This window comes from Plectropomus leopardus, chromosome 3 (genome assembly GCF_026936395.1).
Source record: "Plectropomus leopardus strain MGB_pleo_1.0 chromosome 3, ASM2693639v1, whole genome shotgun sequence".
Lineage (NCBI taxonomy): Eukaryota > Metazoa > Chordata > Actinopteri > Perciformes > Serranidae > Plectropomus > Plectropomus leopardus.
This window is the reverse complement of record NC_142178.1, coordinates 29,624,296-29,644,632: the sequence shown is the minus strand read 5'-3', so window position 1 is coordinate 29,644,632 and position 20,337 is coordinate 29,624,296. Positions and strand designations below refer to the sequence as shown.

Below are 20,337 nucleotides of genomic sequence, written 5' to 3'. Positions count from 1 at the left end.
AACAAGTTTAACAAAGTACTGATATGTCAAACTTAAACATAGTACTGTCCAAATAAGTTAACTCAAGAACTGTTATACCAGTGTTAAATAAAGTACTGTTATAGCAAATTTAAATAAAGTACTGTGGAAGTAAAATTAAATAAAGCACTGGAATGACAGTTACATTTTTCAAATCCAAAATCTATGATATTTACAGTCATTTCACAATAATATCAATATATTGTCCTCTTATATGTGGTCGTGTGTGTACTTTTTCTTAAAGCTTTTGTATCAGTAAATACTTCAAATAAGTAGCACAATCTAATTGACCTTGTAAACTTTCAAAAATGCTGCCAGTGTTACAAGATGCTGGAAATTCAACTATGTTTCTGAAGAACTACTAGATTGACCGTTTCCAAACACCACTAAATAAATACATACCACAGATAAGAGGGTTTTTATTATCTGAACTATTACTCAAAAGGCAGAAAAGTCCCAAAGCTGCCTTCAGGAAATTGCAGCTAAAAGATTAGGCAACTGGAAGCAAAACTGACTTTGATTTCATCAACTTTTGTCACATAGCAGAGCTTTTTTTTCCCAACCATATGGAGCTGCACATTACCCTCTCATATATCTGGCTACAGGCTAATTTCTTTCTTTCTTTCTTTCTTTTTTTTGCACATCACATTGCTTTAATAACCAGGTATTTCACTCTCTGCACGCCAGACACACAATCCAAACTCTCCAGAAAACTTTCCCAAAAGTTGGTATCTGTATGTAAACACTTGGAACCAGGAATCATGGTCCACAGTTAACCAGTCTACCGCTAACAACTTTTGACAACAAAGACAACTTTGCTCACCTTAAAGTCGACCTCCTTCACCACTCAGTCGGTGTTTTTGTCCGGTTATGCTCCATGCAGGAAAATCATGTTCGCTGCGCAGTTTGTTTTCTTTTGTTTTCGGGTGACACCGAGGAGTCTCACTGTCCCCGGACTCGGTGGGTTACATGGTTTAATGTCGGACTGAGACAGAGTGACCGGGTTTGGATCCCAGCACTGAGGTGAGATTGACGCAGCAGCAGGAGGAGGAGGAGGAGGAGAGCTGCGGTAACATGACGCCTCCTCCTGATTGGCTGAGGAACTAATGTCGACTTTCATCTACATTTTTCATTCTGTCATGAGAAGTTTATTTCATTAGATATCTGGAAACTCGTTAAACTAATTATATTAATGATAATAGAGTTTATTTATGGACCACTTTTCATACAAGGAAAGCAGCTAAAAGTGCTTCACAATTAAAAGAAGTGCAACAGAAAAAAACAAGAATAAACAGTCAAAAGGCATGTGGTGAGCCCAAAATAGAAAAGTCAAAGTAAAAAGTACAGAGACCAGTTAAAACAGTGCACATAGCAGAACTGAACATTGGAATTGAAATTTAAAATAATGAATAGAAGAGTTCTGTTTATTAAAAGCTAGACTGAATAGATAGGTTTTCAGTTGTCATTTAAAAATGTTCACAGAGCCCACTTTCTCATGTCCTTTGGAAGGGTGTTCCATAGTTTTGGAGCATACTGAACAAAAACTGCTCTGCCTATTTTTTGTGCATATGTTTGTGTGTATTTAAAAACCCAGCAGTAAAGGATCTAAGAGCTCCTGAAGGATTAGAGAGTCTGCAATCTAGGCCGGTCCCAAACCATTAAGAGAGATGCACAAGCCTATTACTACAGAGTTGCCACATAGAAAACATAAACTATAAGTATGAAAGTTTCATGCTATGCCTTCTATAGAAATGTTTTGTATATAGATAATATTAGAATAATATGTGATGAACACAAGTTTATGATACTTACACGTTTTTTCAGCATGATAATCTTCACAGATGAACACCACTTTTGTGAGTTTTGAAGCGTAAATGAAATTGCCTGAAGCAAAAAGCTATTGTTAGGCTATAAACGAACTACATCCTGGTCACACAACTTAAACATCACCATCCTGAATTGTTCAACTTCTGATTTGATTTAGCATGCTTAATTTTCTACAAAACTCTCTCCTGTTAGCGTGACCTGATCTAGCTAATCATCATGGCTATGTCAATTGAAAGTCTCGCTAATAGTTTCTGTGTCAGGTGTGATGACGTTTAACGTCCCCGATAAACACTGTAGTCTGATTTAGCCACTTGTTAGCAACCACCTTTTTAAGACACGGAAAACCTTTGAATTTCAAAAATCACCCCCTGGTGTCTGTCTGCAGTATAGGCCATAAAGCCCGCCCCTCCATGTTGGTAAACAGGACATAGGCTAAACTAAACTCAAAGTAGGCTACACACCAACATTTTTTCCCCCCAAAAAATGGTTACAATCACTTTAGCTAGTTCTTATCCTGACTTTTATTCAAGTGTTTGCTCTTATAAGTTTTAATGCAAAGCTCGAGGCTTCAAAATGAGCGCCCACAAAGCAATAAGTAACGTCACGGTAGTTATGTCCAATATTTTTACAGTGTATGTTTTCAAAACATGCACACCATGTTTGTCAGCATATTTGAGGTCATATTATTTAATAATGGCAATTTTTGCCAGATAATGTAAATACAACACTGTGTAGATAACACAGGAGTTTTCAGTTTCTCCAAAAAGATGTTGAAAAATATTAAACTGTTTATTTTCATGATAACTTTCTGTCAAAATAAGGAGGTTAATGATGTAGTGAACAGCTCATAAAGACATGGGAAAGTAATTTGTGTATGTAAATCAGTTTATTGCAAGAAGACCACTGGGAACAAGGCCAACATCTTCATCTCTCTGTGGCTCTGAGCTCTGCCCAGAGGTCCTCATCAACAAAAATGAGGATTTACAAACAATCGAGAAGACATGAGCATAAAACGACATTAATTAGCTGAAAACTAACTGTTGTAGACCTACATTCTAAATACAGTATATATCTCCAGTATAACTGCTCATCAGAAGTTATTCCAACATCTGTGTTTCTAATAGCATACCCCTTTGATATGTACAGCATAATCAAGACAGTGCCTTTTTGATCTTGGAAATGCATTAAAATTACACACAAAATAATCTGAATTATGAGAGAGGCATGCACACCGACCAGTATTTATCTCTACGTAGTCTACCTGAAAATATACCCCCAACCAATTCCTACTGAGTGTAAAATATCAGCCATCTGCGAAGCTGTAACCCAGCTCTACAGCGCTCTCTTGTGGCTGCAGGAGGACCACCTACAGAGGACAGCTTTGTTATTAATCAGCAACTCTATTAACAGGAGAATTCTCAATGAGAATCCTTCAAGGTAAAAATAAAAAACATATCTTCCACATTTTGTTTGAACACATGCTGAAACAGAGTGGCAATACTGTTGACAAAGGTGTTTTTTTTTGGCTCAAAGACAAGCAGGAGAATGGCCACAGGCGTTGGTTTTGAAGCCTCAAATACAAGGGATGGCACAAGAGTTAAAGCACTGTGTTTGAGAAACAATATGTTGTGAGAGTTCAAAGGGTGGTGTGCCATCAGTACGCACTTACGTTTATCTGAAAGTGAATCTTTCACATCCATGAGTTATCACTAGCTCAACATGCGAGGGGATTCATAACATCTTCCACTCGTGTAAGGACCAGTGACAAAAGCTGTGTTTACGCCTGATATTAACATGCATCCTGGGTGATCAGATCACAAGTGGACAGCTCTAAGTACAGGTGCGAATGCACCTAATGGGTCCTCAATGCATCTTGAGATCCAATCGCTTAGACCACATTTAGAGGTGGTCTGGGCGGCATATGACCATATTCTTTCATCTTGGTGTACGCTAATCTGTCCTGTGCCACATCAACCGCCTAATAAGATGATGTCCTCTGCATAGGTGAGAGTAGGTATTAATTCCTGAATCGATTGTGTTGTTTTAAAGAGCGAAATGACAAAAAAAGGCCACATTAATACCAGAAGAAACATGCTGAATCCAAATGTCTGGACTTCACTAGACATGTGGACTTTGCGGGTGCATTCCCAGGAAGTTTGGGAGTGCTGATGGCTGTCCAAATTCATATTCGCCCAGTTCACAAGGGTCCTCAAGCAAACTCTGTAGACTTCCAGGTAGTCAGTGTGAGGTGCAGACTTCACAAGATTGTGGTTAATTACCCACACTGTTTTGTTTTCCAATGACTGACTTAAAAAAACCAAAAAAACAACATTTAATGTAATTATTGTATTACACTTGAATCATGAAGGCCAGAGATAATTTTCAACCACATTCTGACACAGAAATATGTAGAATTACAGGCTATGAAAGTCATCAAAATGTATTATATTAGTGCAACCTACCCTAAAGGCAGTATAATGCCAAATACACGGGCAAAAAAATTAGCCCAAAACAATAAAAGGTCTTCCAATGTAAGAACAATTTATTTAGTCTAGTCATTATTCACCAACATTTCTGCAGTTGAATGTGTGTAGCCTCTATGCTCTATAGAGCTGTAAAAATATCATTCAGTTCAGTCTCAATAAAAGCCTATAGTCTACATGGGATTCATATCTTGTTATCTGCAGGTCCAGATAAGCAGACAGAATATGACAAAAGCAATCACAGCTCACATGACTGTAGCTTTTGCTCAAACATTTCCACAGCAATGAGTGAAACAGACTTCGGGACTGTCTATCAGCGGCTTGAAGTTTTTTGCCTTCGCAGACTTTACGTGATGACAGTAAACACATCACAGAACAAACAACTAAGTCCGCCAGGGGTGGACATTTGGATTCAGCCACATTGTCTGGTTTCCATTTGGGTCAAAGAGTTTGTATAATGGAAGCCTGATGAATCATATCACAATTTGGCAATTTATGAGAATGCATTTGGTCTTTGCAAAGGAAATGACTTAGGTCTTGGCTTGCAAGTAGAAGGGGGACGTGACATCTGATCACAAGTGGACACTCAAGACACATGTGGAGACACATGCTAATGCAAGGTGTAAGCAGATGGACTTAAAACTGTCCGCTTGCAAAGGGATCACCTGAGACGTGTTAATACCAGGTGTAAACAGAGTCAAAGATTGCATTTTCAGTCCATCTCTTCAAATCAGAACATTTCCACGGCAACTCAACCCTGCCGTGCATCATTGGCAAAAAACACCGTGTTTGTACCAATATACAAATGTTGCAATATCTTTCCAAACTATACAAAACTTATAAATTATAAAGTTCTAATCTTAAATATAAACAACATCAAGTCAGTTTCCAGTACTTAGATTATATATTAGGTACAGTACATTGTACAGCTCCGTCATCAAAGAGCGGAGGGCGTTCCATTTAATACACTGTACATGATCCAAAGGGCTGAAACTGGTGGTTAGACATGATCTTTGAATAAATTAATTCATAAATAAATCATGATTATGTCTTCCCAGTAACAGTGATGTCCTTGGTTCCCCTCGAGACTGTCTCACACACACATGCACGCACACACCCACACACACTGTGCACTCGAGCTGACTCTTAAGTCCAAATCTAAGACTCTTACTCCTATTCTAAAAATACTTTTGGCTTTAAGAAGTAACAATGTTATACTCAACTCAGAGACTAATTTCATATGTACAAGAGGTCTACTGTCTAGAGGGAACTTTAATTCAGTAGTTATATATTTAGAGTACCTGTAGACGCTTTGCAATGACAGAATAAAATCTCTAATCAATAAAGTGACAGTGCTGGATGTCCCTTGCAGGCAGATCCCTTTCCTACGTCAGAGAAATAAAGCCCAGATCTACACAGATATGCCCGCAGAGAGACAAACAAACAAGAATAGACTCTATATGTGAAATAGTGTTAAATATCTAGATTCTCTCCTTCAGTGCAAAGCTAAAGTTGTGTCTAGCACAGCATGCTGTGTAGGCTGGTACTGAGCATGAGAGACATGTTGAAGCGTTTTGAGTGTATTACTGGCAGACCAAATCCCTAAAGGAAAACGTAACAATATTGTTACTGTGGTTGGATCATTCAGCTTGGCGAGACTGATCCAGTTGTGCATAAGAGAATCCCATGTATCAGCTAATGTTAGTACTTATATAATCCTCAAATATATACAGAGAAAGTACTTAAAAATACCTTAATCGTGTGCTTATATCCAAACTTGTACAAAGAGTAACAAACAATCCAGCTTAAAATCGCTGTGAGCGCAGGATTTCTCTCTTTTTCCACCAGTCAGTTACAGTAGCAGCTTCTTCACCAACAGTAGCCTAACTGTTGGTGTTAATACAGTTAACTCCAGCCAACCTTTCGGTTCATGAGACGATTGGCAGCAATCTTGGCTGCTGGGACTCTCTATCGCGCCTTCGATCCGGTCCCCAAAAAAACTTCCGGTGTCTTCTGTCTTGTGTGTATTGCACCAAAGATAAATCATAGAGCTCTACTTTTTCTATTTGAAAAAAATCAAAGGTAAGACTTGGTTTCAAGGCGCAGAGAAACTGGAAGCCAGGTGAGATTTCCTCCATGAACCAGAGGAAGAAGAAGAAGACAAAGAAACAGAAGAGGGGGGAGGTCAGTGGATGTCTGAGCACATGGGGAGGTTGACGAAGATGAAGACGTTGAACTCGATAAGGACGGAGAAGCATAGAAAGATGGCATACATGATGAGGCAGGCCAAGCCAAGCCGCCAGTCCAGAGTCCATTTGTTTAAATGGACACCGAGAACCTGCAGAGAGAAGACAAAGCATTAGTAAAAGAACAAATCTTTGCTATAGTACAATATGAATTAAAATTAAAGGTCTACAGATGAACGGCCTGGCCAATTATTGGGGCCAATATTTGGCATTTTGCCGATTATCTGTATCTGTGTTTTATTTTAATGATAGCCGATAAAATTAATTAATGAAATGCACGTAAAGTCTTATTTAAATTTGCACTGAACTTCTTTTTTTTTTTTTTTTTAAAAACTTGCTGGGAACTTGCTGTGCGTGATGTTGAAAGTTTCAGTTTTGATTAAACATTTGCTAAAGGCATTTAAACTAAGTTTTGTGTTGAAGTTTATTATATTTATAAATTTAAAATTTCAACATAAAGCTTTTAATTTTTATTGTAAATGCATACCGGTTCCAAATATCTGGTATCAGTCTAAGTACTAATGATCAGTAATATCGGTCAACCCCTAATCAAAATACAGAGAGATTGGCAACATTGTATCGAAACAATTCCTACTTTATGAGCATTTTTAAAGTGACCGGAGTCTGGGAGAGCCTGCCGAAGCCTTGCCACATGAGGACGGGTTGGAATATGGAAAAGGTTGCAGTTTCATCAGAGTACGATATGAGTCATTTGTACATACAGTATGTTTAGTGTAGTGATGGCCTTGTTTCACATTGCGAGACCTTTCTCCACAGTTACAGAACATGAGAAAAGTCTGAAAGCACGCTCATTATTCTGCTATAGGGGAAAAATGCTCTGGGTTGTTTGTATTTTTTTAAACCAATAACATTGTCCAGTCGTCATGGGCTGCACTAACCATTTGTTTTTATTTCCTATGCCCACTAGATGTTGCTCTTGCTTTAAAGAAAAAGGTTCAAGGAATGGCAATAGACTGTGTTCAAATACCCACTCTACCTTACTATGTAATATGGCTAAAAATGATTTAGTATGTCCCTATACATAGTATGTCAAATGCAGTATGCCAAAAATACCAGGATGTTCTACTATATCTGGTCAGATTTTGATGTATGTTAACCAACATGCTTTTCTGGCTATTTAATGACAGCGCATTCAAGTGACTAATGACCAGTCCGATGGTAAAATTAGGAATATGAGTTATTTAAGTGAACAAAATAATCACAGAGATTATCAATAACAAAAAAAAGAAAAAGAAAATAACAATGGCAGAGAAATGCATATGTAGACTAATTTAATGGATAGAAAATGTTCCACAGTGTATGCAGTTATAACTTAAAAGATAAACACTGCAAAATAACAGCAGCAGAGCCCCCCGGGCTGACCTCTGTCTGTGCTGACTTTGGCAAATTGCAATTTGTTTCATCTCCATGGTAACATATATATGAAAAAGAGGGTCAAAGTTCAAAGTTAAGACATTTAAAAACTTTTAAAAGACGTGCAAACACCCTGCTCAAAACTACAAAGATGTTAGATGAAAGCACTTTAGCCCAAAGTATCACCATGACAGCCCGATAAGGTAAATTTAAAAAATCAGTACTTACTGTGACGAATACTGAGGCTAGAAGGAGTCCAACAGAGAATATGAGTCCTCTGCTGTTGAGATGGATCTGAGGAGACAAACACAGAGATTACAGTATTTTGTCAGACTGTCAGGTTTCCTAAATGGCCTTAAAATTATAAAGAGAGGGCAGCTCTGTCCTGATACACACACAATAACATCCTGACTTTTATTACACCTTTTCCAAATGTCTTTTTCCCATAACAAGAGTAATCAGCAGGCCAATTAACACATAATATCATCTCGGTGTATGGTGATTAACTGTGCAGTGCCCCAACAAATACTGTGTGGATGTATTTGTGTATTACTGCTCTGCACTGAATATTACAGACGATTGTTCCCGTCCTTCACGAGCACAGCTCTCTGTTCTATTCTTGTCTAAGTCCAGCAGAATCTCCTCTGGCTGAGCTGAGAAGCACTCACGATGGAGCCGTAGTCGATGCAGAGTGTTTGCAGCGCCCAGGGCAGGCCCAGGCCTACCAGGATGTCAAACACATTACTGCCTATGGAGTTGGAGATGGCCATGTCTCCCAGACCTGAGGCAAGGAGAGCAACACTGTCAAGGTCTGTATACAGTCAGGAGACGAGTCAATTATGACAAGCAATATTCAGCCTACTCCTTCTTCTAACAGCATTTTAGCTTTGTTTTACTCGAAACAAATATTGATTTTATATTACGGTGTGTGTGTGTGTGTGTGTGTGTGTGTACCTTGCCGTGCGACTATAACACTCGCCATGCAGTCCGGGACACTGGTGCCTGCTGCGAGGAAGGTGATGCCCATGATAACGTCAGGAATGCCCAAAGTGAAGCCGATCACAGTCACCTGAAACCAAAAAGACTTTGTTTCAATATTGTCTCTCAGGGTTCTTGGACATTTTCATTTCAAATACTTTTCTGGACTCAAACTTTCAGACTTCTCTGTAGATTTTTCCACTGTTGGGAGGTTTCATTTTACAAATGTCATAGATTACCGACTGATAATTACCCCATTAAAAATGTAATAATGCAATCATTTTCATTACTTTATCAGAGTAACGTAACTATTAAATGTGACTACTTTTCTAGCAGAGGTTTTAAACTAGGCAATAAAGCTAAGTCGTCCTAAAAACATAATTTATGTTGTTGCTGATAGCCTTTTCACAGCTTATAAAAAAAATGCACTCTACTTCTCTCTAAAATGTTGAAGCCCGTTTCTAATTTTAAAGAAAAATATTGTTGAATATACAACAATGAAAGGCGTTCTTGTCCAACAACGTGGCCACCCACCTTGTCGTAGTCAGCTGGTAGCAGTCTCAGGAAACTCAGGTTGCTTAAAGCTATGGACATTTATTTGACTAGCAAATGAGAGGTAGTGCACATTCAAATAAGTGAACCAAAAAAAAAAACATTCAAACTTTTGCTGCCAAATAAATAGAGTCTGTCTTGACATAGAGACAGCTTCTAGTACCTCATCCTATCCAGAAATATGACTAAAGAAGACATTCTTGCATAGCAAGAAGGTGTAACTATTTACATGTAACTATTTACTACCCAACACTGGATTTCTCAGACCATATCAGACAGCTGAGTACTGATAGCCAGCCTTCAGCATTTACCCACTGTGGCTGTTCAGTCCACACTCCTACACAGACAGTTGGACTTTTTCCTCTGTCAAACATCTCTGAACAAAGAGAAGTTAAACTAAGTGCTTCCTATACTTGTATTATTTCATCTCAACATACTGAATAAAACGTTGGTGATGTAATGTAAACAGTGTCAGATTGGGAGACAAATTAGACTGACCATCCAGACCATGATGTAGGAGAGGCCAGCGATCCAGATGGTGGCGGTGAAGAAGGAGACCATGAACCATCTCTCCCAGCGCCGCTTGGCACAGTTGGGCACGGTGAAGAACAGAAGTAGTGACAGAGGCCACATCAAAAGCCACTTCAGCTTGTTACACACCCCAGCTGGAGGAAGATGATGATGAATGATGATGGCCTCAGTGACAGCGCCAAGAACTGAACATTTATTGACAGTAATCATTAAATGTCATCTATACTTTACCTGGAATTTTGAACGGCACCAGAGGGCCATTATTGTCATCTTCTCCCTCTCCTTCCTCATCGTTCTCATTGTTCTCGTTATCTTCATTTTCGTTCTCTGTCTCGTTCCCAGACTCCAGTCGCTGAAGTCTGCACCTCCCATTCAGACCCTGCTCAGCTCCACCCATCCCGTTCTCTAAGCCCCGCCTCCCCTGAGCCCTGGCGGCGGAGTCAGAGTCGCCGTTAGTGATGCGGTTGACTCGAGTCTCAGTTGTGTTGATCAGTCTTTGCCTCTGAAAGTGATTAGAGAAAATAATTAGACAGCATAAAGCTATGACAACGATACTTCCATTAACACATTTTGTATTGTTGTGTATGTTAGTGTGTCCCAGTTGAACCCCGTTAACTAGTAAAGTTTGTTTTCATTTATTTATATAAGAGGAAAATCAGAAAATGCCTCTTATATTTGTCTGAAGCAGAAGTTAATGTTCTTTTCTCTGTTTTTCAGTTGAAAGCCCAAATTTGGCTATTTGGTTTGGATTAACATCCAGACTGTAGTCTGCAGCAGACAGGTGCCTGAGAGAAAATGTTGGCTGTAATATCCAAAGAAAATTAACATTCATTCCACTCCTTCTTCTGCTGAACCCAGACAGAGTTATTTAGTTTGTATTTATGTTAAGACTCTGGTTTGGCAGGGATTTTTCAAAGTAACTTAAGTTGACAAAACTTTTTTTTCTAGAGGGTAGCTTTGCTGATGTTCAACTTTTCTCAATTTAAAATAGCTTATAGCATATAAAGATACACAACTCAACACAGAGTCCAATACAGTGTATGTGAATCCATCTATAGTTTAGTTCACCTCATTGATGAGCATCCGAGAAGCCATGGTAAGGCGGGTTCTGGGGGAGAAGTGACTGGTGATCATGATCCTCATGCCGGCCTCGGAGAAAGACAGCTGGTGGGGGTACGCAGACAGCAGCTCATCCACCATCAGCACAGACGGCTTACAGTGGAAGTTAGCTAAAAAGAGATAACACACAAACGCACACACACACTTTCATCTGACTGCACTGCTGAGTGTTTACTGCTTAATCCAACTGAAAGCACAATTAGTCATCAGTCAAAAATCATGTGAAAGTGATTTTGAATTATGTTGCTAACATTGTTTTATTATTGAAAGAAACTGCTTGAATTGGCGCCTCATGGATGCAATCCTTTGCTAACAAATCAAGTTGCAGTTTACATCAATGTCTGTCCAGACTAGGACTGGGCAATAGATCAGCATTATACTGATATTGTAATATGAGACTAGATAGCATCTTAGATTGGATTTCATAATAAAAGTGTTGTGTTTCCCTGTTTTTTAAAGGCTGCATTAAAGTAAAGTGACGTAATTTTCTGAACTACAGTGTTCTACCTGTTTGACTTGCCTGTGGGGGACAATGGGGAGTACGTGTCTCTCGTGCTACCGATGCAAGAGGTTGACGATGAAGAAAACCACCACCAGTACATTCGCTCGTGCTACGATACCCCAGCTTTTTATATACATACTGCATCTCATTTCTAGTTATTTTTTGAGGACGTGCATATCCTATGCAGGGGACACAGTAAGGATTTCTCCAGCCTAAGAGCTTCTGTTGAGGGGCAGGCGGTGGGAGCTCAGCAGTGGGCCCCATTAAGTAGAGGAAGTTCTTCACTGAGAAAGGGGTCAAGTATCAACCATTGTCTACACAGCCAAAACTTTAGCGCTGAGGATCTATGCTGGCAACCATCCCAGGACAAAATAGACAAACTTTGTCGATAAAGTCATACTTGACCATCTTATCCTGGAGCCAAACAAAAATAGACGAGGAGTGGTGCCCCAGCTGCCTTTACAGCATATTTATGTAAATTTCAGTGTGCAGAGATGAGCAGCTAAAGCCTACAGAGTCCTGTTAGAGGGCAAAGCCTGTGTGTAAAGTAGAGCAGATTATGCTACCTTTCTTGAGCAGGACTGCAGTGGCATCACACGTGACGTTGTCCTCCAGATCAGTGCTTCCTGTCAGACCGTTGGACAGATTCACAGAGCTCTTCTTTCGACGGTCAAAGTAGCGATGTGCCCTGTTGTTAAACCTGACAATGACAAACGAATAAGAGTGGGCCACAATTTCTTTCAGCTTCATGCAGATGATCAGTTAACTGAAGGCGTGATGACACTCACTTCATGATGAGGATGTAAACTGCATACATGAGAATCAGAACAAGAGACTCCCACCTGCACACAAACACAAGGTCAGTAAAATCTATACAGTCAGTGAGAGAGAGTGCATAAAAGAAAACATCCTGACTCACCAGCACACCTTCTCATCGTAGATGAACTAAAAGACAAAGAGGACACAAGAGGGCATTAGGTGAAGCAATAATTGAAATTAATTCTGCATCTCAGCATCTACTCCACTAGAGGGCATGACCAATCCAGAGCTCAGACAGCCAGAAAAAAAGGTCAAAGCATGACCTTTTGGTTCATTGGGTTTTATTTTGAAACGACTAATGAGATTTAATTTAATTTTCTGTCACTATGTTTATGTTCTGCACCAACAAACAGAAGCAAATTCCTGCTATGTGAAAACTGTTCGTCAATAAACTGGGTTCTGATTCTTAGTAGCCGCACACTTAAAATGTGAAGTCATGGATCCCGCTGTGAATCTCTGTTATTTTTCAGTGAAACAGTGCTGCTGATTTATTCATTTTTGTGCAGAACACATAAGCTAAACAATTAAACTCAACAAAGAGAAAGGAAACATTTGTTTTTCTTAACATTTAGTACAAGGCCCCCCTGGAATTTATTAGATGTTTAAAAAAAACTGTAAGCAAAGGCTTCATTTCAGCAGTGGCATAAGTATCCACATCCTTTACTTAGTCAACAGTCAATCAAGGCTCTTAGGGCCTGTACACAGCTAGTATTTTAAAGGTTTTTGGTGGCTGTATAAAGAGAACTGGTGTACGTTTATTCTGTGTGCACCGCTTAACTCTGGTTTCTGGTGTTTCTGGTGTGAAAAAATATCTTCCCCAATCAGCATGTATATAAATAAATGTCCGGTAGATCTTTACTTAGTATACTTACATATTTTGTTTACATTTCACTCTTAAGTTTTTATTAAAATTTTTGGATTACTCAAACATCATGTGAGGAAAAAAACAACAACGATTCAATATAAACAATACAATTATCTTTAAAAAATAATAACAACAAGCAAACAATAGCACATAATCATACATCAGTGTCCCTTTGAGTGACGTTAATTAAATAACGTAAAATAAAATGATAGTCTTCCTAACATGTTTCTCACTTGTTTTGGTAATGTCAGCTCATGTTTAAGCCCCTTTAAACTGAGCTGAATCAAACGCCACCATATTAGAAGGCAGTGCGTCTGGGAGTTGTAGTTACAGAGTTTGGCCACTATATCAAATTGGCTTTAAAGTCCTGTACACTTCCTGGGGTCCCGGTGTACACCTGGGATTAGGGTCTTACTTTCTAGCACTGTTTTATTTTCTTGGTGCATTGCATTGTGTATTTCAGTATGCACATCAACACTTCTGAGTATACATGATCATCATTTTTCCTGTGTGAATACATCCCATACTGTCTCCATACATCTCTGTACATACATGTTCTGTATAACCAAAGACACACTAAAAATATCCACATTCACAGTTAATGCACCGTATCTGTATATTTTATTGACTTAGTGCAAAGTGTGCTCATTAGGTATTAATACAAGAGCTGTGAACCATAAACCGCACATTCAATTTGGCCTTTTATGCTTTGTAGTAAGTATTTCTGCAATCACCACACACTTGATCATGTTTATTTGCAAGTGAGTATATGAGCTCTTACCACGATGAGGGCGGTGATGGAAAAGATGTAATAAATTGAATCTCGGAGTAGAGCCCAGTAAGATAGCTTCACTGCCTGCAAGGAAAAAATAAAGCAGATATAAGAAAACTCACAAAAATATGTATGCAGCTTCAGTTCGCACACACTCTTATAGTAACACTTCTCCTTGCTGGAGTTTATGCAGCACTGTGCTACAGAAACGCCTCTGACATCATTATCATACTGAAGTAAACACAGGAGCTCTTGAGTTGACCTCCTGAACCACACTCATTGAAAAAGCCAATTGCAAGGTCCCATCCTACGTGAGAAAGGTGCTGGTGTGTTTATCGACTTTATGTAATCAATGCAGGAGCCCACAATGCAATGAGTAACTCTGTAACACTCTCCCACACAACGCTCACACTGTATATATGTAAGTGGAAGGTTAGAAGTCACATCTTGAAAGTGCCACTCCCAGCTGTGGAATCGTTTTGCGAGGCAGAGCGCACAGTCAGAGAATAACAAAGCTTTAAAGTGTTTGCTTGGACTCTGTTTTAACTGGAGAGCCTGCTATGAACAGCCAGCCAAAGGTAACAAACAGTAGTGAGGTGCAACGGCAGCACTATTATTGCACCCCGTCCTTCCAAGCCCCATCACAGCACCCGCCCTTTCTCCCTCATTATCTCACTATGATTATGTAATGCACAATCTGGGATTGCATCACTGTTTGAGGTCCAGTGCATATATTTTTCAGAGCAAAGAGCTTATCCTTGTACTCTGCTCATTTCCATGTCCCTGGCATGTCAGATGGCATCAGAGAGAGGCTGCATTCTTATCTCTGTATCTCCTGCAGCACACAGCATTGAGGATGCAAAGCAGAAAAGAGATACAAATGATCTATCGTGTTCAGACTGATGGGAGGTTGTATGTGTGGCTGGTTAGGCAAATCATGCACAGAGGAGAATATAAAGGGAAAACATCAAAAGAAAAGTTTTCAATGTGTGCCAGTGTGTATTCAGGACTGTGAGCACAACGTCACATGAGAGCTGAGAAAAATCTGTCTATACTGGCAATCACGAAAAGATGAAAATTGCAGAGGCTGGGAATACAGGTATATGTCAGACACAAGAAAAAAAAGGCATGAAATACCTGAATAAAATATCTTTTTTTTCCTCAGGGGTATGTGGATTTGCTCTTCTTTTTAATTGTTATTTTAAGAATGACATAGAAATACTGGAGTTACAAATCATAAAAAAGACAGAACAGGAAAAAGGGTAATGAAGAAGCATAAAAAAAATTTAAAAAGGAAAAAAACATCTAAAATAAAAATGTAAAAATCTTTATTAATAAATAACTTAACCATATAAATTCATTTCATGGGATATAATTGAAGTTTTAAATTTTGTTTCTTGGCATATAAAAATATTGAAATCAATTTTCAGTTTTTCATTTTTTGGTCTTTTTTAACAGGGGTATATTAATTTACTTCTAATTTTTTTTTGTATTTTAAGAAATTATATGACATAGTAATAGTGGAGTTACAAATCCTAAAAATAGACAGAACAGGAAGATAAAATAATAAAATTATAAATAAATATTTAAATTAAAAAATTAGGAAAAAATAAAAACATTAAACATTCTTAATAATAATAATAATAATAATAATAATAATGATAATAATAATAATCATAATAATAACAATAATAATAATAATAATAATAATAATCTAACTGGTTAGATAAATCTAATTCCACGGGATATAAAAACATCTAAATAAAATCTACGTATGTGGCTCATACTTATCAAATTTCCTCTGAAGCTGTATTTTGGGGCATTCAGGCATATGTGCTCATGCATGCATAAATCTACATTGTGTCCTAAATCTTTATGCATAAACATTGTGCATGCATGCATGAGTACTTTCTCCCTCTTTGTGTTTATGGTGCTTCATATCTAAAGGTGACATTAAGCTGTGAGTTGTACTCTGTGAAAATGCCATTGGGTCAGCAGCAGTGTAACGCTGCAATGACATGTCATACCTGGCCAGCGAAGAAGCCACACACACCGATGATGCAGAGGATGTTGAAGACAGCTGAACCCACGATGGTCCCGACACCAACGTCACCTTTGGTGATGAACACGCCTGGGGAGAGAATGAGCCAGTACACACGCGCGCACACACACACACACACACACACACACACACACACACACACACACACACACACACACACACACACCGTGTTATGACTATAGAAAGCACAGATGATGTGCTGTACACTGTACTTGACATTTCTGGTTGCAGCACAGCATCTGCAGTGCTGACAAACAGATGTCACACAACTGTCAAAACATTCGTAAATGATTCTGCCCAGTTTGTCTGGACCTCTCACTCACTCACAGACACACAAACATACACACACAAACACAACATGAAGGAAGCAAATTTTGTTTTAAATACTAAATACTAAATTCTGTATCAAAAAGACAGTTAGGTAATGTAACCGTCCCTGTTTTAAAGTGAATGCTTTTTATTCTGTTGGTTCAAACAGATCTACAACACCGAACATAACCAAGATCAAAGAAAACACATGTGGCTGTTACTCCTCAGCAGCAATTCTCTAGTGTGTAGTGCATACATTTAATGTGATTCAGTACATTAAAAGCCATGTTTGCTTTCTGCATGTGTCTTGGGATGAAAGCATTACTGTAGAGCATCCATTAAAAGACATACTGCCTCCCTCACCAGCCCTTTCAGGATGTTGCAATGTTGTGATTACAACTATCCAGCAAATCAAACCAAGCCCTGTGAATTCTGCATGACTTTGTAGTTTTGTCCAAACAATGCAACTTTTCTGCAAATTTGACATATAATCATTGTTTCCGATGAGTTTCACCAGTCATAGCCGTGCTGTTAAAAAATGTCATCAGACTCACCTTCTTGTTTCTGGTTTTGGCTTTCTGGCTTTCATTTTTAATGAATTATACCAAAAAAATGAAATGTACAGCTTAATTTTAATTTGCTCCTATAATTCAACTGCAAAAAAAACCCCTAAAAATATTGCAACATGTATTGCACTTTTTTTGAAAATTGGCATTTTACACCCAAAAAGCCAGCAAAATCCTGGTGGGATTGCCTAACTCAGCCACAGTACTGTTATATGAGCTCCAGTTATAAACGAGGAGGTAAAGAGATGCAGGGGTGCTTGTGGTGAATACCTATGATGGATGTGAAGAGTTCGGGAGCTGAGCTGCCAGCGGCCATGAAGGTGGCACCTGCTACGTCCTCACTGAGATGGAGACGCTGCAACAAAGTAGCACAAGGCATATAAAAAGTTTATATTTGAACAGGAAATAATAGCCACAATTAGAAACTCCAGACCAGTCCGAGACACAGGAGATCAGAGCCTCGACCTTAGCCGGTCATACAGAAACACTACTTTTTTCTTTTCTACTCCCCTACGCCTTGTTCATTTAGAAAAACACAGAACTACATTAAGATATACAATAAGCAGATATGCAAAGACTTAGTTAGCTATTCAAATAGGTCACATTTAAGTATTCAGTTACTTAAGAAAGCCTGGGAGACAAGAACAAGCACTTTATATGGATAAACACTTGTCTTGTGGCATAAGTAGATTCTTTCTTTCTTCCGCTGTGTAGCCCAAAATGTATTTGACATTTGCATAAACATGTTTTACCTGAAATGATGTAGATGCATTTGTCATTTATGATCAAGGTTTTTCTTTTGGATTTGTATATATATTAGCGGAGGATGTCTTGCTGTGTTTCTGTTGTTTGCGGTGTATTTCATTCCCATGTTTTGTTTTGCTTTTTGCTCAAGGTCTTTTTTATTGTATTAAAAGTCTTGCCCCCCATGTCATTCAAAATCAATGCTCAAAAGTCATACAAAATCCCTCCATGTTTCTAACAGAACCTTATTCTTTTTGTACCATTAATCCAACAACAATTACAAGTAACTATTTGTAAAACAAATGTAATGTGACAAAGTGCATAGATAAGACACAAAAATTAAAGTAATAAATGAGTAAATAAGTAATAAATGCAATAGACTTGAAAATTGAATAGAAATAGAATACAATAGAAAATGAAGATAAAATATAATACATAAGTGAGTCATTAGAAAATCCTACCATAAATAAATAAATTGAAGTAAGTAAAATTTAGTTAGGTAAAACTTACAAATAGACAGGTTTTTTTTATATATATAAAGGGTCTATAATCTGTAGTTTGAAGGTTGGGGAGAAGTTTTTCCTTCATTTAAGTAGTACAACTTTGTATTACCAAAGGAGATGTGAAAGCTATGGTATTTTCTGCCTGATAATTAAGATGCATATCTTGTGGACGTAATCAAACACTGCAGTGGTGGCAGAAGGTGTTGTTCCAAAACATAATCCTATGTTTATTGATTTAAATTATTTCATGATGAACACCCACACTGTTTTTGAGTTTTAATCTCAAAATAAATAATACCGAAGAGCTGTTTATCCCACGTAATTTAACTTTGCTTATTTAGTCATTAATATGTAATGTAATAAAGGCAGATTTAAGATTTGAAACATGCTCTCAGGACCTTTAATACCTCACATTCATACCTCACACAACTTCTCCAGGGAGGGGACGAAGTAGTCATCACAGACGAGGGCCAGAGCACAGAACATGTAAATAGTCTGTGAAGAGAGAGAGAGGGAGATAAATATTACATATATATACATCAATGAAGTATAAACATGTGGCTTAATGTGATGTGAAAATATGGAACGATCGGCTGAAAAGTCCACACGAAAGCAGGTCCCAGCTGCTCTATTAACTGTCATAAAGTATAGCCAGCTATGATTTATCCATTGATTTATCAAACTTGGCAGAAACAGAGGATTGTTTGCCACCTTTCACATCTTGTCCAGCTTTTTATTCTGTGTTAAACAAATCTGTGTATGTACCAGGATGGTGGGTTTTTATGCACCATTTGTGTCTTTTCTGCATCAATTTGTGGTGTAAATATCTTTAATTTTATCAAAAATAAAGTCCTCTTTCTTATCTTTATTGGGGAACAAATGCACATGTCCTTGATATTGAGGGTGTGTCCCCTGTGCCACCCCTTCAATCTACATCTGTGCCTACAGAGCCACAATAGCCACATTTTATGGGAAAAAGACAAGGTTAATTTTTTTTTTTAACTTTAGAAACCCTAATAATTTATTATCTATCACCTGCCCCAAAAGATCTATTTTATTGTATTTTACTGTATATCTATTTTTTGATACTCTCAGTTTCAAAATGTATACAAAGTTTGCTGAATTTGTTTAGTGCTTAATGAGTCTGAACCAAGCCAGCTCCTTAAAGTTTTGAATTACTTATTCTAACCACAAAAAAATGTCCCAATTGCAAATAAACTCTTTAAGGTTTACTATACAGGATTGTTGTTTACTGTTCGTAAACCCGCTCACCAGCAAAGTGAAAGTAAAAGCCATCTCCAGATTCACTCTCGTTTGGCGTTTTGCCTCACTATATTTGTATATTTTGGTGCTGTGTCTCTTGGATACCTGCTGCTCACAGTTTGGCAACTGGTTGCTACCTTTTTTGTAAGTCACAAACATCCCAAACATAGAAAATAAGAAAATAAGGGCAAAATCTGTAAATAAAAACAACGCCATGGGTCATAAGTGATGTTTGAGAGGGATTACCTCTGTATTAGTCCGTACATAGGTTCACAGGAGAATCCTCTATCATGTATCTTTCATGTTTTGAAAACCTTGGAAGCAAATTTCATATGCGTACAAAACCACAATTAGCTGTATGTTCCTGGGCAACTTAAAGCTACCTTCAATAAAAATCCTTCCAAATGTCTCCTGAAAAGTCTCACGGGATTCATTATGACTGTAAATAATCTCCTGCATGAAATACTTTTGATGCTGTACATTGTTGGTGTGTTTTTCCCCTGATGTACGGCATAAACACCTTTCACATACAACCTTTCTTTGGCATCATGTAATACAAAATAACACACGTGGCACGGAGAGAAGCAGAGACAGATTGGAGATGAAAGACAGATAGCGCTGATCAAGAGAGAAAATGTCAGGTGGTGACGACAGACTGACGGGGAATGTGTGAACAAAGGAAAAGCATGAATATCCTTACACTCTAAAATAATGAAGCCTTTCAAAAAATCCTGCTTACAGTGAGAATAGCGTGTGGAGAGAATATTCCTTTTTGTGCTCAGTTACAGAGTCACATTTTTACTT

The 20,337-nt window shown here is 38.2% G+C and overlaps 2 protein-coding genes across 4 annotated transcripts in view; both read right to left on the bottom strand.

Moving 5' to 3' along the window:
• rin2b (Ras and Rab interactor 2b) overlaps positions 1-1,044 on the bottom strand; it is a 41,693-nt gene extending 40,649 nt beyond the window's left edge. For both annotated transcript variants that reach the window (XM_042484722.2, XM_042484723.2), the window contains exon 1: positions 842-1,044. The gene's annotated coding sequence lies outside the window, so the exon portion shown is untranslated. The remainder of the gene's footprint in view (positions 1-841) is intronic.
• Positions 1,045-2,551: 1,507 nt separating this feature from the next.
• Positions 2,552-20,337, bottom strand: part of LOC121942459 (sodium/potassium/calcium exchanger 3-like) — a 59,235-nt gene continuing 41,449 nt past the window's right edge. For both annotated transcript variants that reach the window (XM_042485673.2, XM_088072596.1), the window contains 14 exons: positions 18,691-18,765; positions 17,294-17,378; positions 16,114-16,217; positions 14,096-14,170; positions 12,550-12,575; positions 12,419-12,472; positions 12,197-12,330; positions 11,078-11,238; positions 10,241-10,511; positions 9,977-10,143; positions 8,903-9,017; positions 8,617-8,729; positions 8,177-8,242; positions 2,552-6,666 (listed from right to left, as the gene is read on the bottom strand). In XM_042485673.2, coding sequence (XP_042341607.2) covers positions 6,514-6,666; positions 8,177-8,242; positions 8,617-8,729; positions 8,903-9,017; positions 9,977-10,143; positions 10,241-10,511; positions 11,078-11,238; positions 12,197-12,330; positions 12,419-12,472; positions 12,550-12,575; positions 14,096-14,170; positions 16,114-16,217; positions 17,294-17,378; positions 18,691-18,765 — 1,599 coding nt within the window. In that variant the 3' untranslated portion in view covers positions 2,552-6,513. The remainder of the gene's footprint in view (positions 6,667-8,176; positions 8,243-8,616; positions 8,730-8,902; positions 9,018-9,976; positions 10,144-10,240; positions 10,512-11,077; positions 11,239-12,196; positions 12,331-12,418; positions 12,473-12,549; positions 12,576-14,095; positions 14,171-16,113; positions 16,218-17,293; positions 17,379-18,690; positions 18,766-20,337) is intronic.